The 24,230-nt window shown below is 39.3% G+C and overlaps 4 protein-coding genes across 8 annotated transcripts in view; 3 read left to right on the top strand and 1 right to left on the bottom strand.

The window, feature by feature from the left end:
* tpm4a (tropomyosin 4a) overlaps window positions 1-17,776 on the top strand; it is a 22,368-nt gene extending 4,592 nt beyond the window's left edge. The window contains exons 3-10 of one of the 5 annotated variants that reach the window (XR_004658057.1): window positions 12,062-12,195; window positions 12,342-12,459; window positions 12,622-12,692; window positions 12,795-12,870; window positions 14,004-14,066; window positions 14,580-14,649; window positions 16,401-16,630; window positions 16,678-17,776. Coding sequence is in view for 4 of the 5 variants with exons in the window: in XM_034882647.1 (XP_034738538.1) it covers window positions 2,149-2,280; window positions 12,062-12,195; window positions 12,342-12,459; window positions 12,622-12,692; window positions 12,795-12,870; window positions 14,004-14,066; window positions 14,580-14,649; window positions 16,401-16,483 (747 nt within the window). In the remaining variant the exon portion in view is untranslated. Of the gene's footprint in view, window positions 1-1,723; window positions 2,281-12,061; window positions 12,196-12,341; window positions 12,460-12,621; window positions 12,693-12,794; window positions 12,871-14,003; window positions 14,067-14,579; window positions 14,650-15,410; window positions 15,532-16,400 lie in introns of those variants that run through there. The other 4 variants (XM_034882647.1, XM_034882646.1, XM_034882645.1 and 1 more) reach the window with 4 other exon arrangements.
* On the bottom strand, window positions 17,587-19,323 carry LOC117951110 (40S ribosomal protein S27-like). Its single transcript, XM_034882649.1, has 4 exons — window positions 19,055-19,323; window positions 18,532-18,637; window positions 18,336-18,446; window positions 17,587-18,167 (listed from the first exon to the last, which is right to left on the bottom strand). The coding sequence occupies exons 1-4, from the start codon at window positions 19,058-19,060 to the stop codon at window positions 18,139-18,141; spliced, it is 252 nt and encodes an 83-aa protein (XP_034738540.1). The 5' UTR covers window positions 19,061-19,323; the 3' UTR covers window positions 17,587-18,138.
* Window positions 18,217-24,230, top strand: part of hsh2d (hematopoietic SH2 domain containing) — an 18,081-nt gene continuing 12,067 nt past the window's right edge. Inside the window, exons 1-2 of the mRNA XM_034882642.1 lie at window positions 18,217-18,222; window positions 23,296-23,299. The gene's annotated coding sequence lies outside the window, so the exon portion shown is untranslated. The remainder of the gene's footprint in view (window positions 18,223-23,295; window positions 23,300-24,230) is intronic.
* Window positions 21,254-24,230, top strand: part of LOC117951109 (ras-related protein Rab-8A) — an 8,670-nt gene continuing 5,693 nt past the window's right edge. Inside the window, exons 1-3 of the mRNA XM_034882648.1 lie at window positions 21,254-21,514; window positions 22,027-22,087; window positions 23,671-23,731. Coding sequence (XP_034738539.1) covers window positions 21,391-21,514; window positions 22,027-22,087; window positions 23,671-23,731 — 246 coding nt within the window. The 5' untranslated portion in view covers window positions 21,254-21,390. The remainder of the gene's footprint in view (window positions 21,515-22,026; window positions 22,088-23,670; window positions 23,732-24,230) is intronic.

The following is a 24,230-nucleotide window of genomic DNA, read 5'->3' as shown; positions in this document are numbered from 1 at the left end:
CTTTTCCGGTGTAAGGGGCAAATCAGACAGAGAGGGGTTCAATCAACAGTTGAGACTGATTGTGAGAGATTTTCTTCTTCACAGTGAACAGCGGGAATGAATTTGAGCTGAACCTGAAATGAAGCGAGTCGAGAAGAAATCTGCTGGCCTGCTACTTGCTCGTCCAGACAACATGTTTTCTCACAGGGCCGATTGTGTGAATAGGAAACCGAGAGGGTAAACACAAGCAGGGCCGGCAGGGAAACATGAAGGATGCAGCAGAAATCTGATTCACAGTCACACAGTGAACATCATCTATGAGCAAGCAGGTGGTAGGCAGTGTTTGACTGCTCACTCCTTTAAGAAAAACGGTCACATGCTTGCTCAAAAACAGAAAGACTTATTATGATTATGCATGATTATTTATTAGATTTGCCCGTACTCTATCCTTTACTCTATACTCTATGACGACTTTGTCATTTTTGAATTTAATTTATACATACCCCATGTGGTTAGTGTGCTGCATGTTACATCTAATGATTAATCCATTTACTTGTCAAATGTTTAAACCACTGAACTGAAAAATACTGAAAATGACATTATTATATACCACATCATCAAATGATATTATAGCCTCACTGAAGCTGGGTTTTTTGCAGTCAGTATCTATTTTGGTATTTGAGAATGAAATCAGTTTTTTTATATAAACACATTTGGTGATTACAAAAAGGATAAGAACAAGATACAGATAAACTGAGGGACATTTTACACTTTTAAAAATGATTCAAAATTACACATATCATATCATATTCTTTTAATTTGTGTAAAGCAATTTCTTGCTTATTTTCTATTAGTCTAAATCGACAATGTTCCAGTTCCGGGATTGTTCATGTGCCGCCGGAAACTCCACCAGATATCCATGTTACAAGTTATTGTCGTCTAATATGTCGGTCTACCTCTATACAATATACCATTTTATCTCATCTTATACATTTTGGCTTGGGACCATTTATTGCCAAGGTGATGCTAAATCAGGACCCCTTATCTGTGAGCTTTAAATCATTTAAGAAGAGATGTTGCCTTCAGAGGTTTCCTATTTAAAAGGGAAGATGAAAAAAAAAGACTGTAGCAGCACATTGCTACCCCAAGTAGAAATGCACCAATCCAACTTTTTCTCTACCAAAACTGATTCAGAGAACCTAATTCAGGGTATTTGCCGATATCGGTGGTCTTCTACATCACTGTAGAACTAATTTTAATCACCGTGACTGAATTAATGCAACTGTTAGAGAAAACCCCCTTCATTTTATGATGACATTCAAAGAAACTGTATTTAAGATGGATTGGTAATGTCATGGTATCCATGATAAAATGCTGGAAGTGTTTTCAGCATACAAATACACAGCATATATTATATTTTTAAGCATGGTGGAAACTTTGCTCTTCATTCTGTAAAGGAAAACTTTACTGACAAATCAAGTTTGTGTGTGATATCTAAACTATTGGCACTGCGCCATTTGATCTGAAATTAATTCATCTTTTTTCTATTGAAAGTTTCGTCGTAGCAGTGATCACATCAGTCACAGGGATCACACACACGCACACACACACACACACACACACACACACACACACACACACACACACACACACACACACACACACACACACACACACACACACACACACACACACTGGCCCCGCCCTCTCTGACCTCATCATCCCAATCATCTCTCTCCTCCTCCGGCACAGTCTGGCGCTCTCCTGTCTCCTCATCGCGCAGCTTTTCTAACCCTACTCCTCAAACCCTGAAGTGTCCGGACCAAAAACTGCAACATTCCTGAGGACAACTTTCTATACTGCTCATGAACATATCATTCCTACAGACCAGGAGAAACGTTTTGGAGAGCACCTGGACGCCGTGACTTCCTGGTTATATAACTTTCTTGCACTTGAACGACTCCTTTACATTCCAAAGACTTTGGCCTCGGACCTACATCGTTTTTTTTGTCTTTTCAAATCAAATATTTTGTTCCTTATCTTATTATTCTGAACAGACCAAACAAGCAGGAGGCAGTAGCTCATTTTTGTTATTTGCACAACCTAGAAAAAGTCCCAACAGCGTTTTCTTTACGAGTAGTCTTAAACTAAGTAACAAATCAGTCAACAATGGCGGGTTTGAACTCTCTGGATGCTGTCAAGAGGAAGATTCAGTGTTTGCAGCAGCAGGCCGACGACGCAGAGGACCGGGCTCAGGTCCTACAGAGAGAGCTGGACAGTGAACGGGAGAACCGAGAGAAAGTGAGACAATCAAATCCTCGACTTTTTATTTTTTTTATAGGTCTTTTCGCTCTTTTATATCCTCGCTCTGCTCTTCTATCATCTGCCAGACTCATTCAATAGGGGTAATTTCTCCATATTCACCTCAGAGGGCTCTTAAAAAGTCAAATTAGTCCATGTCATTGATTCATTCGCGGGCGTGATTGTGCCACAATGCAAGGCGTTGGTCTGTAATGAAAAAAAGTTTGGATTCCTGCAGGTCTATGCGCATGCTCAGTTATGTCTGATTCACAGGCCTCTGTAAAAACTACTAAACTACTACTAAAACTACAGTGAACAATGTAGACCACGTTGACAGCTATTGTACACAATTAAATTAATCTATTAGACTGACCAGATTACGTTTTAATAATAGGCTACAAAGTGTGTTCATAATTATAAAGCAACTACTTATTAATGAGGTCTTAGCAGCTTTTAGGGCTGCCAGCATTTAGATTAAGGGGATAATGTTGTGATTCTCCAGGGAAATTCACTTCACACTCTCTCAATGGCTTGCTCAGTGGTACTTTAGCAGGGTGGTGGATGTGTGCCAGCAGCAGCTGCCTGGTTGAACACCCAACCACCATACAATCCGGCCTCCACTGATGATAGGAAAATAAAGGGCATATACTTAAAAGTAGGCCTACTCTGTTATTAGGGACTCAAAGGAATAGTCTGGAAAATGTGTCTTGTGCAACAAGATCTGAAACTATCACTCACTTAACCGATCACCAAAATGAATCACCAACAATTTTGATCATTAGTTACTCGTTATTTTTATTTTTTTTCAAAGCCAAAATTGCAAAAACTGATTCCAGTTTCCTAGATGTGAATATCTCCGGGTGTAGTCGTCTTCCCTGATATTGAACGGAAAATAATAATAATAATATTAAATTGAATTTGTATAGCGCTTTTCCCAAGCTCAAAGTCGCTTTACAGAGTAGAAACGGTGTATAAAAAAACAAACATATATATATATATATATATATCTTTGGGTTTTTTAACTGTTGGTTCGATAAAACATGACCTTGAAGATGTCACTCTGGGCTCTGGGAATTTGTGATGGCCATATATAACTTTTTACTGACACTCTTGACCAAAACTGGTAATCGCAAGATTAAACAATAATGAAAGGACTCGTCAATTGCAGCCCTATATCCAACACACAAACACATAACATAACACATAAAACACACAGTATTAGCAGCATTTGAAGTGATCAGCAAGTCATTTTTAAACTTCCACAAATGTGTGGTTTCTCAAACTAGACGCCTAGAATGGACGTTTTGAAAGTGACTCATCCGTTTTTTTATTCACCCATGACTGTCACCTGCCTACCTCTTGACTCTGGCCACATCCGAGTGTTGCAGCTTTACACAGAAAACGTAGAGGTGCGATTGGAGAAAAAATACTTGGCAGCACAGTTAGGTAACAGTCTTGACTTGTTTCACATGTTCCTTTATGGCATTCAGTGCCATATCCTTTGCATAGGGGCTGGATAATGACAGGACAAGCAGAAAGATTGAAGGAGATTGGGAGGGGAAGGTGTGGCTGTAAAGATATGGGAGTTGAGATGATGAAAGGAGCTGGCGTGCTGCAGGACTTAGCCCTTTGTTACAGACAGCCTGTTAGGTAATTTGACAATAGGGCGTTTGATCAGCTTGTGGGTATTTATTCTGCATGAACTTGTATATTCACATTGGATGTCAGTAATCATTATCTTAAATAAATTAAAGTCTTTAAGTTTGAGGTCACAGTGTATGTCCATACAAGTTGGGACATATAAAGTACCTTGATTTCAACATTAAGTGTTGTGATTGGCTGATGGATGCCTTCTGTTCCTATTTGCTCATGTAATGAGCTTATACATGTTTGTTTTGTTCAGAGAAATCTCCAACCTGCAGCCATGCGTTTAGTCAGAAGCATTGAAGTGGGTATACGTAGTAAATGGACAGATGACTTGTATTAGATTTCTGGTAGTGCATATTAACATTTCATCTTCTGGGATAGTAAGACACACACCCCCTATGACTTTCTGATGATCAATGAGGTGTTTCCCACCACTTGTATGAGTGCAGTAACCGTGTAAGAGCCAAAAGTAGTGACACGTGAGTTTGTTGTAGAACAAGATTTTAATTCAGAATTAAAATCTTAAAATAACAAATCCACCATTTGAAAAACGTCTTACAAAATAATAGTAGAAAACATTTTTTAAGGATAACATGCGCTTACAAAACTGCATTTTAGAAATATTACGGTAACAGTGACACTTTACTTTACGGCCCCCTATTTACAATTTTAAACAGTGTATATAAACATCTACCACATTTTTTTTTTTAATTTTGTCATAATATAAGGACATTTTACAGTATTGTCCACAATGATTAAAAACTTTTTAAATTAAGACATTGGATAAAGATACAACTGTGTTATATGTTAGTGTCATTCATTACCTATTTTTGATAGTGTGTTTGACGCCTGTAGCAGCAACTTTTTTCCTGAATATTCTGCAGACAGGATAACTTTCTTCAATCAACTGTCCTTTGGCATTCTGATAATAACCAAAATATGCCCATGCTCCAGACTCAGTCTTCTAAGAGGGCTGATAAATGTCCTGAGCGCTGTCATCGCCTCCTTCCGCCATGATTCCAACTTCAAGAAACACACGTTGTGGGCTACACAGTGCAATTGCGTGGCAACTTCAGGAGACTTGGATGAAGCTGGGAAGAATTAAACACACGTTTTCCACACCGTGCTAATCCACCGTGATAATCATGATATTTTAAATGAAAACGGTAATTGTTGTCGTCAACATTTTAATTGTGGTTTTGCCGTTACACCGGTAATCGTTACATCCCTGCTACGTGATAGAATGCTAAATAAGCGTGATGAATTGGTTCTTTATCGGCAGAGTAGATAATGTTACATTTTATGATGTACACGTTTTTCCATTTAATCCCTGTCAGCCTTAATGTGTAAAAGCAGTTTCAGCTGTCACTCTGCTCATTCCATGTGCATTCAAAGTCAAACAGAGCAGTGCATTTGTGTGGCGAGGTTGGTGTGGTCCCATATGTGAATAATTAGGGCAACCTGCAGTTATTCCTTGGCACAAAAACTCTTTTCATTGAAGCTTGGGGAGATCAAAACAGGAACCTTGCTGAGTGTGGTAAGGTAATGAATCATTGTTTGAAAATGTAAAGACATTGAAAAAAAAACACTTGGCAACTAATATCTAATTAGAAAGTGCTTTTGTGTTATTTATAGTGTGGTTTTTGACACCTCAAAAGATGTTACTCAACCGCATATTAATGCTTTAAGGCTCTGTCAGATTACAGAGACATTACAAAGGCTCATTTGACCTGCTTAGATTTTATTTATGGCTGTTGTTCTCATTGAGCTGTTCCTTCTTCATAATGTTCACAGCAGTTACTTGTTTGGGGGTTCAGAGTTGAGAGTCAGGCCAAAGATGATGATTTCTAATTCATTCAAGGTCCTGAGAGCTGTGTGAGCAACTCAGATGAACCAGATTGACTGCTTTTTTGTAATATGGAAGCAAATTTGTCATTTTTGCTTCAGTGACACACATATTTTTATTATTTTATTATATTTGTGGGACAAAATAGTGACTTGCTTAATCACAAAACAATCAAATTATTTAAAAAATGACAATAAAAGCTTAAATGTATCTCCCTTTTAAAAGCTTTTGGATGCTGTGTTTAATGGTTGTCTTGGTGATATGTGATGTAGAATGCAAAAACAGATAAAAAGGGAAGTGGAACTCCAAAACCGCCACTGAGGTATAACAAGTTGGGAACCAGGTCTCCCTCCAATACTCCCCAGGCTGCCCCTCCCAGGATGTCGTCTGCCAACTGGTGCAGCACTTCCTGTGCTTGTACTCCCAACACTTCCTGTCTCTGAGCTCCGGCCATGATCAACAGGAAGATTAGCGTGTGTGGTGGACTGGAGTGTTTCTTCACAAGTTTACGTAGATTCCAGTCAGTGGTGTATAACCACGGTGAAAGTTTAAAGGGGAACTACGCCCATTTTCAAGATTCATACAGTGTTATTTCTAAAATATTAATATATATATATAAAATATATACAGTAGAATGAAGCTTGTTTGGGTCTATGGTGGAGCCTCAGACTTTATATTTGATGACATCACAACTTTGACACTTACTTTTCTGGTTTCTGGCTTTGAGATTGAGTTGCTCATGTCTACAAATATTGATTGGACTTTCCTAGGCAATGGAAATAACGTATTGGAATTCTACATTTAGGTGGTGTTCCCCTTTAATACTTAATACACATCTTAATGTCCACACATCCCTTTCCACTATCTGTCCCCATAAATAATAATTATTTATCTCCTGTACAATAAAGACATATACATTGGATTTCCTCTACACACTGGATTTGTTTCCTATATACATGACAACTGTGGTCATTGTACACCACTTAGTCTCATATTGAAATCTAATTGCAGGAAGTTATTTAGACTCCGCTCATGATCAGTTTGTTAAATTGAACTAGAGGTTTCATCTGTTTGCTGCTTGGTGCCGTCACTGGGCTTGATGGTTTTCTGCTAGGCCTCAAGCAGACTAGAGCAGATTCTGTGGAAAGATTTTACTTCCTGGGTTCAATGTTTTCTTTGGACTTTCTCCCTGGGAATAGCTCAACTTTCCAAATATAACTGCCACATGTTGATACGTTTTGGCAGTTGTTGGCATTTCTGTAGAAAACTCCCATGTTAGTGGCTTGTGGCTTAGCTGATTATGTAGGCCAAGGCTGCGGGTTGGTGCTAGCAAAGCTAAATTTGCTATAATGTCATTGAGAAGAATTTAGAGAGTGGAAATGATGTCGGTCTTTTCATTTATGGATGCATGCTAGGTCCAGTGAGATACTTAAAGCATTTCCAGTGATGCTTTTTTTCAAAGCAGGATCTCTGTTAGCATGTTGGTGCTAGTATTGCATGCTGCAAGTGGTATTCATTTAGCCTGAAAGAACTGTATACAATGTTTTACTGCTAAGATAAGCTGCTGCTAGGATTGCTAGTAGTTAAATCAACCGCCATCTATTTGTTCAGAGACCACACAATTAAAGACCTATGGTGTTTTCCAAAAATGTCATTAGGTTGAAAACCAAGATGGAAGCCGATCTAAATAGTTTGGTTCCCAGTATATTTTGTGGATTCCAGACGGGCCTTTTTATAAATTGTTTTGCAGTGAACTTTTAGTCAGGATTAGACACTTTAGTATAATGTGGCAGAGCCAGAATGAAACACTCAAACAAGACTTGTGTGAAAGTCTGACTTCTTTTTTGCACAGTGAGATCTCATTGTGATGCTTGTCTGGAAGTTTAATGACCTTCTTTTACTTATCACACCTCATGACAGGTTGGCTTATACATTTAACGAGGCTCTATTTGCATTCCAGGTCTTCGTGTAAGATTACACACTCACAGGCACACGTTCACATTCAGAGTAGCAAGCAGCAGTGTCAGGAATAACTTCCCCTGAACGCTAACAGCATTGTGCAGCTCATTAGCCTACTGCCCTGGAATTAGCCAAAAATTAGATTCCTCTTCCACTTGTCCTTGATCTTGTCTCTAATACACTCAGGTATTTCTTAAGTCATTCCCAATAGAACTGTGCTGTATATTCAGGTCAGGAAGGAGACTGTTTACTGAGGCCACATCTACTCTACTGCCTTCTCATCAAGACAAGCAAAACACATCTTACAACGCCCGAAACATGATCATTTGCATACACTGAGCATGTCTCTGTATTGTGGACACAAGGCGTTAATATATCAAAAGAAAACAGAGACAGAGAGGTGAGAGGAAATTCACATTAGTGTCCTTGTTGTAGTTTGTGTCACTCAGCTATTGATGCTGCTCAGAATAACCATGCACCACTGACTGTTAAAGGAATAGTTTGATATTTTGGGAAATCTGCATATTGCTTTCTTGCTTATAGTCTGTTCTTAAATTAGATGAGAAGATTGATACTGCTCTCATGTCTGTACATGATTGCTTAATCCATACATAAAATTTAACTTTTTAAAATGACAATGTCTTTTTGTGCCTGTGTGGTTGCTAGCCAACCAGTGGAGACGGAGAAGTGACTGCAGGCGACCAAGTCTGGAGTTTTGTATGGATTAAACAAACACAACAAACAAAGATACATTTTTACTAATGAGCTTTATAAGTGCTGATAGGTGGATTTAGCTACCTTCCTACTGAGCTACCCTAGGTGCTTTCCCCTGGGTCCAGTCTTTATGCTCAGCTAAGCTAACTGCATGCTGGCTGTAGCTTTATATCTACTGTACAGACATGAGAGTGGTATCAAACCCCTCATCTAACTCTCAGCAAGAAAGTAGAGCAACTTTCCTAAAATGTATAACTATACTAGCTAATGTAATGTAACTATGCACTAATGTATGTAACTATTTCTTTAAGAATCCTTCAAGAATCTTACTATTCCTCACAAATCTAACAATTTATTTGTCCTTTAGCGAGGCACTAACTGGTCCAGGGAAGCTGGCTTATATAGGGAGCAGTTACCACTCTCCTCTTGGAAAGCACTGGTGTTACATATTAAGCTAGCTTGATAACAGAGCAGCTACTTGTCGTCAGTATCTTTACATGTGTGAGTGTGTGTGTGTGTGTGTCTGCTACAATCTCCCTGATACTCCACCACAAACATTCTCCATAGTTTGTTTTACCATATAAGGCAGTGTGCGTCCCTGGCAGCCCAAGAATGCAAAGTGGTTGCTAAAGGAAAGGGGCATGGCCAGAGACACCGATAATACCAGCTATGAAAGAAAGAACAATCAAAGGGAGGAAATGAAATTATGTTGGGCAGCTGACTTCCTGTCACTTTTTTCTAGATCCTCATTTGAATAGTGATGTTAGAGTCTATTCTCAGAGTAAATGTTTGTCATTTGTGGCTTAGTGGTTCTTCAGTGACATTTGCATGAACATTGCTGTTACATTTACTATTTTTGTGCAAAAGCTTGGAATACTAAACGAGCTTTTGCTACTGTGCTTTAAACACTGGTTAAATAATTTTTATTAAGCTTCATAAGGAAATTAATTTCCAGCATAACCTTCAGGGCTTACAGAAAAAGCTCTTCTCTTTTCTCGTCATGGCTGAGTGAATGAGAGGTATCACAGTATGCCCTGTATGCACATAAGCATTTTTACTTGACACAAGGCTGCCTCGGTTTATAAGGGGATTCCCCTTCCTGGAATTGGTCAAATTTGATGATAGATAAAACTCCAGGTGGAACATATTGAATTGCAAGCTTAGATATGCTAGCAGCATAGTGGTATTAGCTTATACTCTAGGTTTTAGTGTTTGTGTGTTGCCTGACAACAAACATTTTACTGGGCAGGAAACTAGGCGATGATGTTTGTTTGAGAGAGACCGAGATTAACAGAATGAGAGTGCCTGTTTGCATGTTGTGTGTGTGTGTGTGTGTGTGTGTGTGTGTGTGTGTGTGTGTGTGTGTGTGTGTGTGTGTGTGTGTGTGTGTGTGTGTGTGTGTGTGTGTGTGTGTGTGTGTGTGTGTGTGTGTGTGTGTGTGTGTGTGTGTGTGTGTGTATTAAAGCGACTGATGTGCTGGTGTAGCTGACCTAAAGCTCATGAATAGCATGTTTGTTAGTGCGCAGACAATTTTCTTCACAGCACATTGCTTCACAATAATATCTGTTATTTCAGGCTACGGTTTGATTCTGTTCAACATTTCTCACCAGCTAGATGTAGTGTCGATAGACACAGACTTGTGTGAAGGACATAGCTGATGAGATTTCAAGATGTTTGACCGATTTATGACTTTTCATTCATTCAGTGTTGGGCTAAGTTTTCCTCTCTCAAGTGCTGGCTGTTTTAAGGCTTGTCAGCGCTAGTCTGACAGACATTTCCTGTCTCATATCAGCAGTCTCCCCTGGGAGCTCTGGGTGCAGTAGGGCAGGACCTGGGAGAGGACAGAGAAAGAGACAAAGAAATAGAGGTGGAAAGACTGACTGGCTAGTCAGCAGTCTAGGATGGCATGGAGGCTAGAGGGAGAAAATCCTAAAAATTAAAAAGTTGCCCGTGCCAGCCGCCAACAAGCAGGAAACCATGCTTTCATTTCCTGAAATATTAAGTCTATGACAGAATGGAAGAATAGTCTGGATGAAGGTCTTCTTATTCTCAGCACAAACAGACATAATAACTTCCTCTGAGTTTTCTGAGATCACTCTTACGTTCTCTACAGTGCTACCTTTGCGCCTCAGTGGAAATCCTTTCTCTTTTGTTTCTCTTAATGACTTTATCTTGCCAAATGCGCATCAGAATGATTTACCTACCTGTAAACTGAATTGCAGACACTTTGTCTGATCCAACAGGCAACCTGACTTCTGGACTGAATGACTAGCTAATGAGTCACTGACCTACTAACTGCTGCCCTGCAACTGAGCACAGAAGAACATACAGTATGTTTGTCTAAGAACTCCCCAGCAGCTTCGTTTTAGTAACAGGGAGTAAACCTGTGTGAGTACTCTGGGTTTGAAAGAATAATTTAGCAAAAGTGCAGTTTTGTAGTCCTGTTTGAGCTGCCTGGTTGGGATCTTTTTTACAGTGGTCTCTTTGTTGGTACTTTTGTATGAAAACTGAGTTCGGCTGGTTTCCAGTTTGAAAGCGGCTCCCTAGGTGGTGGTGATAGGATAAACTTGCTGTCCAACAGAGAGGAAATGCCTGTATAGTTGTCTGTTTGCTTTCTTGTTCCTCTCTCTGCCTTTGTTTACCAAAGGCAGATGAGAAGAAGCCCATTTGTCAACCTTACTTGGCCCACTTCTGCATTCAAAGTCTCCGGGAAATTGAGTTTTTGTAAACAATTCATTCAAAACCAAAGTCCCGCGATCTTCAGATATTAAAAAAAGAATTCCAGCCAGACTCAGCAGATAGTAGTTCTGTTCATCGAAGGTAGGCCCCTCTTCTATATCAAATCCTCCAAGGACCTCCAGCTGTCTAAATTTCACCTATTTTTCATCAGCTTGACAACTATTGATTTGGGAAACATGAATGGCCCCGGAGAATATGAAAACTAGATTACAGTAGCTCACTTACAGATGGAATTGAATGTATTTTAGTTTACTTGCATTCAGACTTCTTTATGTGGATTTAATATGATAGTACAGAGTACAAACTAAAGCTTTTAATAGAATATGCACTGCTTCTTAGCAGTGGTACATTGGAAAACACTGAAGTTACTCTAAATACACTATAAAGTTTAGATTTTGTATCTTACTTTTACACAAACACATTAAAACCTTCGCCCACTTGCAGCATTAGAGAAAAGGTGTAAAGTCTATTATATAAAATGAGCTAAAATTACCCTTTAGTAATTCCAAAACATAATCATTTTAGAAACTGTTAATTTTTTAATTTGTGGTTAAGTTTAATAATGGAAGATTCCTCAGTGTGGAAAAATGGTAGAAATGACCAATAACATGAACTTAGATATTAAAACAATAAGTAAATCAAAAAGCATGAACTTAAACTATTCTACTATTACTATTATACTACAATTCTACTGGTAACCCCCCCCCCCCCCCCCCCCCCCCCCCCCCCCCCCCCCAACCACTGCCCTTTTTGTGTCTCTTCCTTCTCTTCCTGTTTTATGGTGGGGAAGAGGGGGAAAGGGAAGCTTGGGTGATTTAAAGTTGAATGAATGAATGACCAAATTTGTCTCTTCACGCTACTTTCTCATCCTCTCAGGCGGAGGGTGATGTAGCAGCTTTGAACCGTAGGATCCAGCTGGTGGAGGAGGAGTTGGACCGAGCCCAGGAGAGGCTGGCCACGGCACTGCAAAAACTAGAGGAGGCTGAGAAGGCGGCAGATGAGAGCGAGAGGTCAGTCGCATTAAACAAGATTCAACTTTGATATTTAGATTAGAATATTTTTTACGTGCGTTTAGGCCTGTGACAACATGTTTTCACTGCAACACCTGGCTGCAACCGACATAATTTAAAGCCTTATAAATGTCTTGTCCAATCAGAGGGATGAAGGTGATCGAGAACCGAGCGATGAAGGACGAGGAGAAGATGGAGATTCAGGAGATGCAGCTGAAGGAGGCTAAACACATTGCTGAGGAGGCCGACCGTAAATACGAGGAGGTGAGACTTTGACAGCGGAAGCTGGTTTGGAGCAAGACAGACATCTTCAAATTGTGATGCACTCCTCTTTTCATTTTCATGTATCCTCTTTAATCTGACCTACACTTGCCTTCCGGTGAGTATGTGCTTAATTCCAAAATGTTTGAATGTCCTTCATCCCAGGTGGCCCGTAAACTGGTGATCCTGGAGGGAGAGCTGGAGAGAGCTGAGGAGAGGGCCGAGCTCTCAGAATGGTAAAACCAGTCAATGCACGGACACAAGCGCAAATACACACATGCCCTCACCCGTTTCTCTTCCATTAAAACCAAGCATACCATGTTGGTCCCTCTCCACAGTAAAGCCGGGGACCTGGAAGAGGAGCTGAAAAATGTGACCAACAACCTGAAGTCCTTAGAAGCCCAGTCTGAGAAGGTGAATGACATGCTGCGTGTGAATCATAATGCATTATCAATAACTAGACACTGCAGCAGAAATACACAGTTATAAGTAATATTTCATACTATCCTCTTTGGTCTCCTGAGGGGCCAGATTAGTGTTGTTTTTCCACACAGGAAAAACGCATCAGACGGCAGCAAACATAACTGTTTTTATCCAAGATAAGCATCATGTCAGGACCATGTGAAAGGCTAGCCACAAAGTGTGCGTTAAAAACCACTTGTTTACCAAGTTGGGATTGATGTATCTAATTAAAATGCATCAATGGTAAAACATCATTTTCTACTAATCTTTGCAAATACAGTATGAATACATGAAGCTGGCTGATGGTTAATGGAGTTGCTTTCATTCTCTTTCACAAATACACAACATAAATATATACAATAGTATATACTGAGCACCCAGCACATACTCATCTTCATTTCCCTGTATCCTATCATTTGGGCGGTTCTCATGGCTCAATGGACAGTAATTTGAGTGAGTAGGGAGGGATACCAAATCACCAAAGTATTGTTTTATACTACCTCTATTATAATTTTGTATCATCAGGCCCTACTTACAACGCAACCATTTATTTTCCCCTCAGGCTGTTAAGATCTGAATGCATCAAGAGTACAAGACCTGAACTCTTTGTGATCCACCACATGACAAATTAGCCACTGTGGCTGTTTTTTTTTGTATGCAGGGCTAATGGCAGCCTAAGCTGTTTTGGTATACGTGATCCAGTAGCCAGTAGAGACCTGCAGCACATTTTTCTGTTTACTACGTAAAATTCCGCCGCAGGTACAGGCAGGCGGTAAAATGGCATGCCAGGCTAACCACATGACTGCCATTGCTTTGTTCAGTCAGGTGTGCCATGGTTGGCATCACAGCAGAACTTGTTCCCCGGCCAGGCCAGCGCCTCTTTCGTGCCACTACCTTCATCCTGACATATCACTCTTCAGAGGGAGTGGTGCCATAGCTGTTGGAGCAATTATAATCCTTGGATGATACACAGAGAGATAGTGTGTTTTCACATATTGTGCATGTTTTGGTAAAACTGTGTATGAGCATGTGTTTGTATATCTGCCACTGACTAGGTATTTGTCTGTGTCTCCGTATGTCAACAGTACTCAGAAAAAGAAGACAAGTACGAGGAGGAGATCAAAGTTCTAACTGACAAACTGAAGGAGGTGAGATAGGGATTCTAGTGATCACACAATTTGAGCCATGCTGAGCATTTATGCTGAATGTTTTTTCGAGTGAAACAAATCAGCAAGGGACCACATAAATGCTGCCACTTTTGTGATACTTTTGAAAAACACAGGCACACCAATGCCATGACTGAAGCGTCTCTGGACCTTTTATGGTCATTATTCATTTCATCGGCTTAATATCTGCATGCATTGAAAACCTAAATGTCACGTGAAAGTATAAAACTTCATTTCTGTGATTACTTTGGAAGATACAAAACAAGCTCTTGAAAACCTGCAGTATACCAGTCCTGTATGTTGAGTTGTTTTTTTACCTTGTAACATACTGTGTGTGTGTGTGTGTGTGTGTGTGTGTGTGTGTGTGTGTGTGTGTGTGTGTGTGTGTGTGTGTGTGTGTGTGTGTGTGTGTGTGTGTGTGTGTGTGTGTGTGTGTGTGTGTGTGTGTGTGTGTGTGTGTGTGTGTGTGTGTGTGTGTGTGTGTGTTTCCGTCAGGCCGAAACCCGTGCAGAGTTTGCAGAGAGGACTGTGGCCAAACTGGAAAAGTCCATTGACGACCTGGAAGGTATGAGATCAGTTCCACTCACCCGGCATAGTTTTGCACCATTTTTAAACATTTTTATAACATAACCAGACAAAGGCAATTATGAATGATGTCTTTAAATGAATAACCAGTCATCTGGACCTAAGGCTGCATTCAGGTTCAGTAAAAATCAGGAATCATGTTCAGGAAACATGTTTGTTTATGAACCACAAGCAAATAGTTTAGTGAAGTTTCCTGTAGGTCAGTGGGGCCTATTGTAATCTATCTTTTTGAACTAATTGCATTCATTTTTTCATAGACCCCACAAGGAATATCCTATTTCAGCATTTTTTCTGTGGAAAAGAAATTTCTTCCAAATGTACTGAAACTCCTAAGTTAATGGAAGACCCTTGTTTCTGAAGGACTACTCCATGTCAGCCACGGCTCAAAGAGGACAGAATGTGCTCAGAGGCTTTTAGATCAGAATTAATAAGTTGTTGGACCGCAGACAGCTGAGTTTATAGAGTTATTGCAGCAGTTTTATGAGACATTCAAAGCAGGCTTAAATGCTCAAAGCTCACCCAGCAAAAGGGCCGCCAGCGTAGTGAGATATGCATCATTCTTCCATGCATTTCTGCATCTTCAAAAACGCTGACCTATTTTTATTTTTGTCTTCTCCTTCCTCCCTCTGCTCTTCTTCTTCTGCCTCCATCTGCCTCTCATTCTTATCCTGCTTTCGGCTTGTTTGTGTCGCTGCTGTCCCTGGCACCTGCCTGTACTTCCTGTCGACCTCTGACCTCCAGATGAATTGTATGCTCAGAAGCTCAAGTACAAGGCCATTAGTGAGGAGCTGGACCATGCCCTCAATGACATGACATCTCTGTAGATGTTCTCTCTCTCTCTCTCTCTCTCTCTCTCTCTCTCTCTCTCTCTCTCTCTCTCTCTCTCTCTCTCTCTCTCTCTCACGCGCTGCCTCTCACTTCCTTTTTTCTGTCTACATTCATTCATCTTCTCTCTATGGATTATACTGAATGTGCCTTCCTCCCATCTATCTATGCAGAAAATAAGTAATTAAAATATTGTTTCTTTCCTACTCTGCAGCTTTTGTCTCTCTGTTTTTGATTATTCATACAAGTTGTTTATCTCAGTAAAACATTTGATGCATAACCTCAGCTACGGTGTGTACATGCATACATGTGCCACGCACTCTGTTATTTCTGTAATTAGGTAACCAACAGTTTGATCTTGTGAAAGTGGTAGTTAATGTACATATACCACTAATTTTCAGCAAGTTTTATATGAGACAAGGTGAGATTTACTCTGGTTTTTGTTGTGACTTAATGCAGTTTACAATCCCCTATTACCCTTTAAAACACTCTTTTGCTTGTTAATCTATCTCATGTTTGATGGTTTCTGATATTACACACAGTCACGCGTGTTCAAGTATGGACTGATATTACACAAGGTAGCATCTGATACAAAAAATGTAGCACACAAGTCCACTAAAGTCCATACTGTAATCTACTAACTTTTTAGTAGTCTTCTGGCAGAGAATGACAGTCAGCAGTTTATGCATGAAAGGCACAGTGATGTGGTTGAAGTATTTGCATGTGGCACAATTTTAACCAAAATAGTTATGCAAAACATCTGTCCAGTAAAACAGTGCTATATGTGCTGTTTTACAATGGTTGTTGTTTGACAAACCAATAAAGGAGAATAGATTGTCATGACCGGAGCAGAATTAGTTGCTGATGGTTGATGCTTCACCTTGTCACTTTTCTTCTTCTCTCTAGAGAAACTATCACAAGCCAAAGAGGAGAATCTTGGCATGCATCAAGTCCTGGACCAGACCCTGCAGGAACTAAACAGCTTATAAATACACAGAGAGGAAGCTGGAGAGGATGAGATCGTCATGTAATTTTTCTTTAATGTTCGACTCCATTCCACATTTCAAGCTGTAAAATCTTTATTCCCCGTGTGAAGGGGGATTAACTTAATGCTTGTCCCTAGTTGTTTTTGTTCCAAAGGCACACCTTTTGTTTCTTTTCTTTTTTTTAAAGATGGGAAGTAAGTTTGCCCCCATTTTTCTTTTTTTATTTCCACCTCTGATTGCAGAATCCCCCTCAGAAATGATTTTCGACCACTTAATTTTAAAGAACTGGCAACTGAAACACCTTAAGAAACCTCAGATTTGGTCACTGAACCACTTAAACTTGCTCCATTTTACATTTGATGTGCACATACATTAAGCCTGTGTCTATTTTAATACAAACGCTACAGATGGAGTTGGGTTTTTCTCAGTCTATATTGGTATGGCTCTGAAGTGCCACCCAGTGGTGATACAAAGTTAGTCAACAGTCTTGTTTTTCTGATCATGCTGTACCACCTAGAAGCTACAAGACAATAGACATTTGGCTTATGTGTGCTTGTCTTTAGCAGAATCCTCCCAAATCTGTTAAACAGCACACATGGTCAGATGGACAGGTGGCCTTATGGAAAGGTGTCCTTGATAAATAAACAGGTCAACACACATGCTGCTCAGTCACTCTAGGTGTCCAGCCTCTTTTGCCAATCCCCAATTATTCTAAGGCCTACATGTCAAAGACGCACATTAATGCATTTGTGTGCATCAAAGTTTTTTTTCTTTATTTTAATGTGGGGATCTGTGCTGAAGCTGAGAGCTGTGCATGTACAGTATATAGCAGTGACATGTATTTCTAAGCTGTACTGCCTTTCCCTAAGCTTGACCTGACCGTTGACACATTCTTCATAATTGCCATGCCATAATATTGCCAATATTTACTAGATTTACAATACATTGTTTTACATAAGTGAGCTGAACCCCAAACCACTGGAAGCTCAAGTCGACTTATATCAACCATGGAAACCTATTGTATATAGTAGAATAATGTTAGGTATTTGAGAAATTGTATTGCTTTGATTATTTTTGGATCTGTTTAAATTACATTACTTCATTTCTTTGCTAGGGGAACTCGCAAGACCAAAGAACACATAACAGACAATTAATGTTTTATTTTTGTTTGTGGCGGTCATCATGGTTTCATCTCACGCCAGGGCCATGGAAAGGGACTCCCACATGCCTGAGACATTTTATAATATTTCATTTAACAACTCCCTCTATGTCAACCTAATAAATGTTTTACAGAAATCATGACTCATTTGACTCTGCATTTTGAAGACTTCAAAACCTGTTTAATGTTCAATAAAAGTAGTCAAAACCACTGTACATTAAGTGCTTCAACATATCAATCTGATATACTGTATATACAATTAAATCGGAGCATATAGGAACATCTACATGTGTATGATTTAACTTGAGCTTCCATAGCTCCTCTCCTGCTCGGTACTATGAAGCACTAAGCTCAAGATATGGATCAAAAATAGTCAAAATACATATTTCTCTACAAAGGATTTAACACACTAAGAAGCACATAGTGTGAGGCTTAGACTAATTTTTCCATGGTCCACTTCCATTCCGCTGCCTGTCATGGATGGTTTGCACATTTCTGCTCAGGAATTTTTCTTTCTGAAGGCACAGCCTAAACAGACAAAAAAAAAAATCAAACATTTAAATATCTTACCCCAGACAAAACCGTTCAAAACATTTCACCTTTTATTTTATACAAACTGTAACTTTAATAAACATCATTTATCCACTCACTTTCACACTGGGAAGAAATAACATAAGTAACTTTTTTTTTTGTTACCTTCAGTTAGTCTGCATTTCCCCCCTGCTGGTTGGCAGAGGATTATAGAGCAGCCCGCACAAGGTACCACAGTCTGGGCATGGCTGAAAATAGTGTTGATCCTGTAACACCCTGGTGAGTATAGAGATGGTTACAAATTACAATGAAACACATAAGAAAATGAGTGAGGAAAATTAGCTGGTGGTGCAGTCCTTACCTGAGCATTTGACATCCATGAAGTAGGAGTTGGGACTCTGCACCAACCTCTTCTTCTTGTGTTTCCTCCTCTCCTTGGCAAGACGAGGGTAAAACAGATCTTTATCCTGCAACCGAGATCACACATCAGAGGATGAGTAAATGTGTCATTTTAAAGAGTTAAAATACTATTTTATTTTGTTATTATTTAACTTGATGCAATGATAGTTGGATGTTTTGGTTACACCGTAACGCCACCTGCAGTCTGAGGAATAAATTGCTACTGAGCAGTGCACAAACATGTCCAGGCAAGCCCAATAAGCTGGAATTGTATCCTGAATACAGATAATGATTTTTGAAGCATATTTAGGCAAATTCCAGCAGTAGGCCTACACGTCATTTATCAACTGATTACCAATGCATCATTCTGTGTAATATAATGTTTATCAAATGATGAGCGACATTCTGTCAATCGCAATTGTTCTACAAGTTGTAACGTTTCTAATCAGAAAAACAGATATAGCAATAAAAGGATTTTCACTTACAGACATTTTTTCTCAAATCACCCAGAGTTATCGTCCAATGAATACAATGTAGTAAGTGCGAGTTAAGTTTAGGTGCACCAACAGAACAGCTGTACTTTGATATTGTTCTGATGGACGTTTATGGAACAAGATAAGAAGGCGGGGTTTTTCTCTTTAGGGGAGGCGCGACAGTCAGATTTCAGTCTAGTCATTTAATGAAAAAAGGTTGAACAAATTGCAACAGAAGCAAAGTCAACTGATGCTGCATCCTCAATATGTCCTGAGTAAGGGAAAAAAAACCCAGAAGAAGAATCCCATTATGGGAAAGTTTCGAAAAACACCTAAATATCGTCTATTCTTTTTCTCATGTGAATAGGGTAAAAACTGTAACCTTTATATATATCACTATGACAATTACTGAGTTGATTATTTTCATCAAGACAAACACAAATGTTTACAAGTTGTTTTTTTTATTGTTTGTTAACATGGGCAAACTGTGCATAATCTAATTAAGTATGTGTAAATATGCATAACCACCATGCATACCACAACAGATCTAAACATTGGGTACAGTCAGGTGAAAATGTCTTGTTGAATCTTATTGACATCTTACACTAAGAAACTTACTGTCAAGTAACTTACTGTTAATGTCTAAATGGAGCTCATTTAAGCTACCCATGAGCAATAATACATAGAGGCAGGAAGAAGTAACCAGCTTTTATTAATTATTATTGCCTAGATAGGGTTTGGGGCTGGGTCCTGGGACTTTCTGGGGAATGAGTCTGAGGGAAGAACAGGAGACAAGGGTGAGGAGAATGCAGAAGACAAAAGGTAGGTAAAATAAAAGTGTCTGGATTAAACAATCAAATTGCATACACAATGCACCAGTAGAGAATCTCAACTTCCTTCCCATCACAGGCCATCTGCATTGAAATTGTGCAGCTCACTCCCCTGCAGTGTCCACAGGCCAGGGTGCATGCTACATTGTTATTTTTGTTTTTTACAACTGCAATTCCGGGTGCTGCAGTCAAACTGGCAGCTGCACCTTATGACCTTCATGAGCGGCTCAGGAGCAGGAAGTAGTGTAACCTACCCCTAGTTTCCCCAATAATAGTCATACCACAGCTCAACACACATCCACATGTTTCAAATAAATTGTAGTTGATCACCAGGAATGTTTTTTGTTTTTTTATCAGTGTAGGTTTATAAATCCATGTAGGAGAAACAAAAGGAAACATATTTCTTACCTGAGTGACAGCTGAGTGAAGCTTGAATGAATGATTGAATCTCTGCCCTTTATGGTGACCTTTGTTTGCATTTAACTGTAAGATATCAACAAGATTCAAGAAGACATTTTCACTTGGCTCTACCCAATGTTTAGCTCTGTTGTGGTGTTTATGTAAATTAGCACATACGTAATTAGAGTATGGACCGTTTGACCATGTTAACAAACTATTTCAAAAAAACTTGCAACACATTTTCTGTTTGTCTTGCTGTAAATAATCAACTCAGTCATTTTCATAGTGATATCTAAAGGTTAAAACGTTTACCCTATACAGGTGAGAAAAGGAATGAATAGGCATATAAATAGGCTATATTTGGGTATTTTTTGGAAACTTTCTCCTAATAGGATTCTTCAGTGCTTTTCTCCTTATGCAGGACATATTAAGGATACAAAATCAGTTGAGTTTGCTTCTGCTGCAATTTGTTCAAGATTGACCCCCATTTTGGTTTACAATAATTGGACTATAATGGCCACTCAGATAATACTGCATGAACTTTTCATGTTAAGTACATACTAATGTTATTTTAATCATTCATTTTACAAACAGTACAATAAAGAGTGAAACACAGCCACATTGATACATCTAGCTGTTTTTCAAATAGACAATTGCGGTCTGGACATAGAAAAACTGAAATAAACTTTTCCTAAAGAGACTTTTAAACAGTCTTTAGGCTTCTAATATATCTGTACCTGTCTAATAATTTAGTGGTTAGCCTGGTAATTGATGATAAAACGTTAAGTGTCTCTGATAAGATGGAATATTACGTCTTAATACACAACATCGACACCATATTGGCCAATTAGAGAACATTAAATAATATATAGTCTGGCATATATATGTAGTATAGATATTTAGTGAGTGTAATCACTTATTATTCACTTATTAACAACTTTCTAATCCGGGTGACCATAAATATCATAACGAGCGAACCCAACGTGCTAGAGACGGACTTCCGGAGCCACGACGACAGAGAAGACTGACAGTTGATTTGACCAAAAGTCTGCTCACAAGCAGTGACGTCTCTGTCTCTACAACGGGCGGGATATCCGCATTAGTGAGCTAGCTAATAACATGGCGAAGACTTACGATTACTTGTTTAAACTACTTTTAATCGGTGATTCAGGCGTCGGAAAGACCTGTGTGCTATTCAGATTCTCAGAAGATGCCTTCAACTCAACGTTTATCTCCACTATAGGTAGGTAAAAGTCGTATTATAGTTACTGTCTCTACCGAAAAGTGGTACAGGAGCAGCCCATCCCGTCATGCTAATTTTTTTGCTAACTTTTCTGGCTAGCATTCATTTTGTAGTAGCTAGTCAGGAAGCTGCCCAGCCGGCTTGTTAAAGGGGCTTTTCCAGAACTGAGAATTACATTATAACTGGTTGATATACTGGGAAAGCCCCTGTACATATGAACTGTACCACCAAAGCTGTGACGTTAACAGCAAATATATAAGTATTGTAAGCTGAATTAACAAGCTACAAAGCTGTCAGTGAGCTAGTTGGCAGTGCCAATTTTCATATAACCAGCTAGCTGTACTTCGCACTCTCTTAGCCAACGTTACATAAAATATTAATGAACTCGTCAACCACTATGCTTCTAAAATCAAACATTAGCTAATGTTACTGTCAATGGGATACTCACTCAATTTGGGCGCCGGATGTCAGATGTGCTTACATTGAATCATGTGACTTTGGTTTTTCCTCAGGTATTGATTTCAAGATCAGAACAATAGAATTAGATGGAAAGAAGATCAAGCTACAGATATGGTAAGATAGTCACACTACATTAAATGCTTGACCCTTTATGTGGAGATTTACGATGGATGATAATTGCCAGTTATTTACCAGTTTATTAGGTTTATCTAACTACAAATGATTCAGTCTAATATCTTTTTATATATATATATATGTGTGTGTGTGTGTGTGTGTGTGTGTGTGTAAAAAGTTTAGTATATGTACTATATTTATGACTAATAACTATAACCTTTGTTGATATCTTGTTGTATTATCTTCAATATTATAATCTGTATCACACTCTCATTAAATAAGAAACAACACAGGTTTCTGATCTATGAAACTTTAAACCACTTTTGTATTCTCTCTTAGAAATGCTATTGACTTCATGAATTTCCTTGTATTTGAGAATAAATACCAGCTTTTGCCAAATTAAAAAAGTTTAGATAATGGCGATCTGATGAAACATTTGTACCAATATGTCCTTTTGCAAAAACTGGTGTATCAAAGGAATAATTTTGGGGATTTGCTTAGTCTTACCAAAGCTGAGATGAGAAGATCAACATCTGCTTCATATCTGTGCTTTCAATACAGCGGTAGCTTGGGGTATTTTCACTCTTGCCAAAGAATGTAACCAAAAGGAAAATGTCTAATCTAGTGTTGTCCAATGTGTACTCTACCATTCAAAAGCTAACCTATATATAAACACTTTGTAGGCCTATGTGTAGGCCTGTTTTTTTTTTCTTCTTTTTACATGTGTTAAAGCATACAAGAAAATTGTTTTAAAAAGCAGTTAGTATCTGAGCGCTATGACCAACAGCAGATGTCCCCTGTGGTTACATGAGGCATCTCACAAGTCCTGTTCTTAGCACTGCCCCTAGATGTAATGAGTACATCACACTTAGGGCTGTTTTATGGTTGTGCGCAGGCTCCACGCCGAGTTTTCGCCGTAGCCTACGTAAGTGGCCTGATGTTTATATTTGTGCTGGTGTGTGTGTGTCGGGAGTGGGTGATAGAGCAAGGGAGAAAGCGAGAGAGTGAAGGCGATTATCTTCGGAGCGAGTAGTGATTCTAGAGTCACAGTGAGAGAAACGAAGTGTGTCCCCTGTGTGTTCTGACCATGGTGGGAAATCTGTAGCGGGAAAAGTTAACTATCTCCTTGATTTCAGGTTGTTTATAGAGAAGGAAAACCAGGAAATGAATTGGGGGGGGAAATGCAACACTACCAAGCCCCGGCCGAGCAACGTGTAGTTACATTTTTCAATAGGTGCAGGTCAGGCTACGGCGTAGGGTCCGGTGTAGACGCAGAGGGGTCTGCGGGAGTACGGAATCGATTCTACTCAAAACCATAAGAAGGCCTTTAGTTTACTGAAAGTTGCTGATTTCGCTATTTTCAACTAAATCTAGCAGACTCGTTGATTTAATGGTAACTAGTCGAGTATGACAACACAGAAATAAGATGGTTACACAGTTGATTGTGTATTTTCTTTCACACAGAAGTTAGCCATTTCCCCTTGCTTTCCGGCTCTTTGATTAATGCACAGATAAAAATCGAGCTAGCTAAATCTAGCCAGGTTCTGCAACATAAGGTTGAAAACACTGTGTTTCCTATGTAGGGACACGGCAGGACAGGAGAGGTTCAGGACCATCACGACAGCCTACTACAGAGGAGCCATGGTAAGTTGTGTTGTCATCTTACCAACTTATACAATAGTACATTTTGTCTCTAGTGAAAACTCTGAGTAAAGCTGAGATGAGGGAAATTCTGGGTTTCTGTTTCAGAAAGGGAGGTTAATTAAACCTGAGAGAGAGGGGTAACCCCAACCCATTTCAGAAAGAGAGGTTACTTAACCTCAGAGTCAGTTACTATGGTAACTGAGCCTGTGAACCTAACCAGGTCGGGAGCAGGTTTTCTTCAAAATACCTCAAGTTTCTCTCAGTCTCCTTCCTCTGACACAGCGCTCTTTCATTTCCTCATTCATTCATTCAGTTTATTTGAACGGTACTAATTTTCTTTATGGTCCATCAGATATTTAGGCTTATATAGCCTTATTTGTCCTCATATCACTAACGTCACCCATTGTGGACATGACCTACATCCCAGCATTGTTTTTGTCGCATTACGTTTTTTTTTGCAAACAGCAGTTTTCTTTACATCATTGGTGATGCATATTAG

This window comes from Etheostoma cragini, chromosome 9 (genome assembly GCF_013103735.1).
Source record: "Etheostoma cragini isolate CJK2018 chromosome 9, CSU_Ecrag_1.0, whole genome shotgun sequence".
NCBI lineage: Eukaryota > Metazoa > Chordata > Actinopteri > Perciformes > Percidae > Etheostoma > Etheostoma cragini.
Note: the sequence above shows the minus strand (reverse complement) of the source record. Positions and strands in the feature narration are given on the sequence as shown.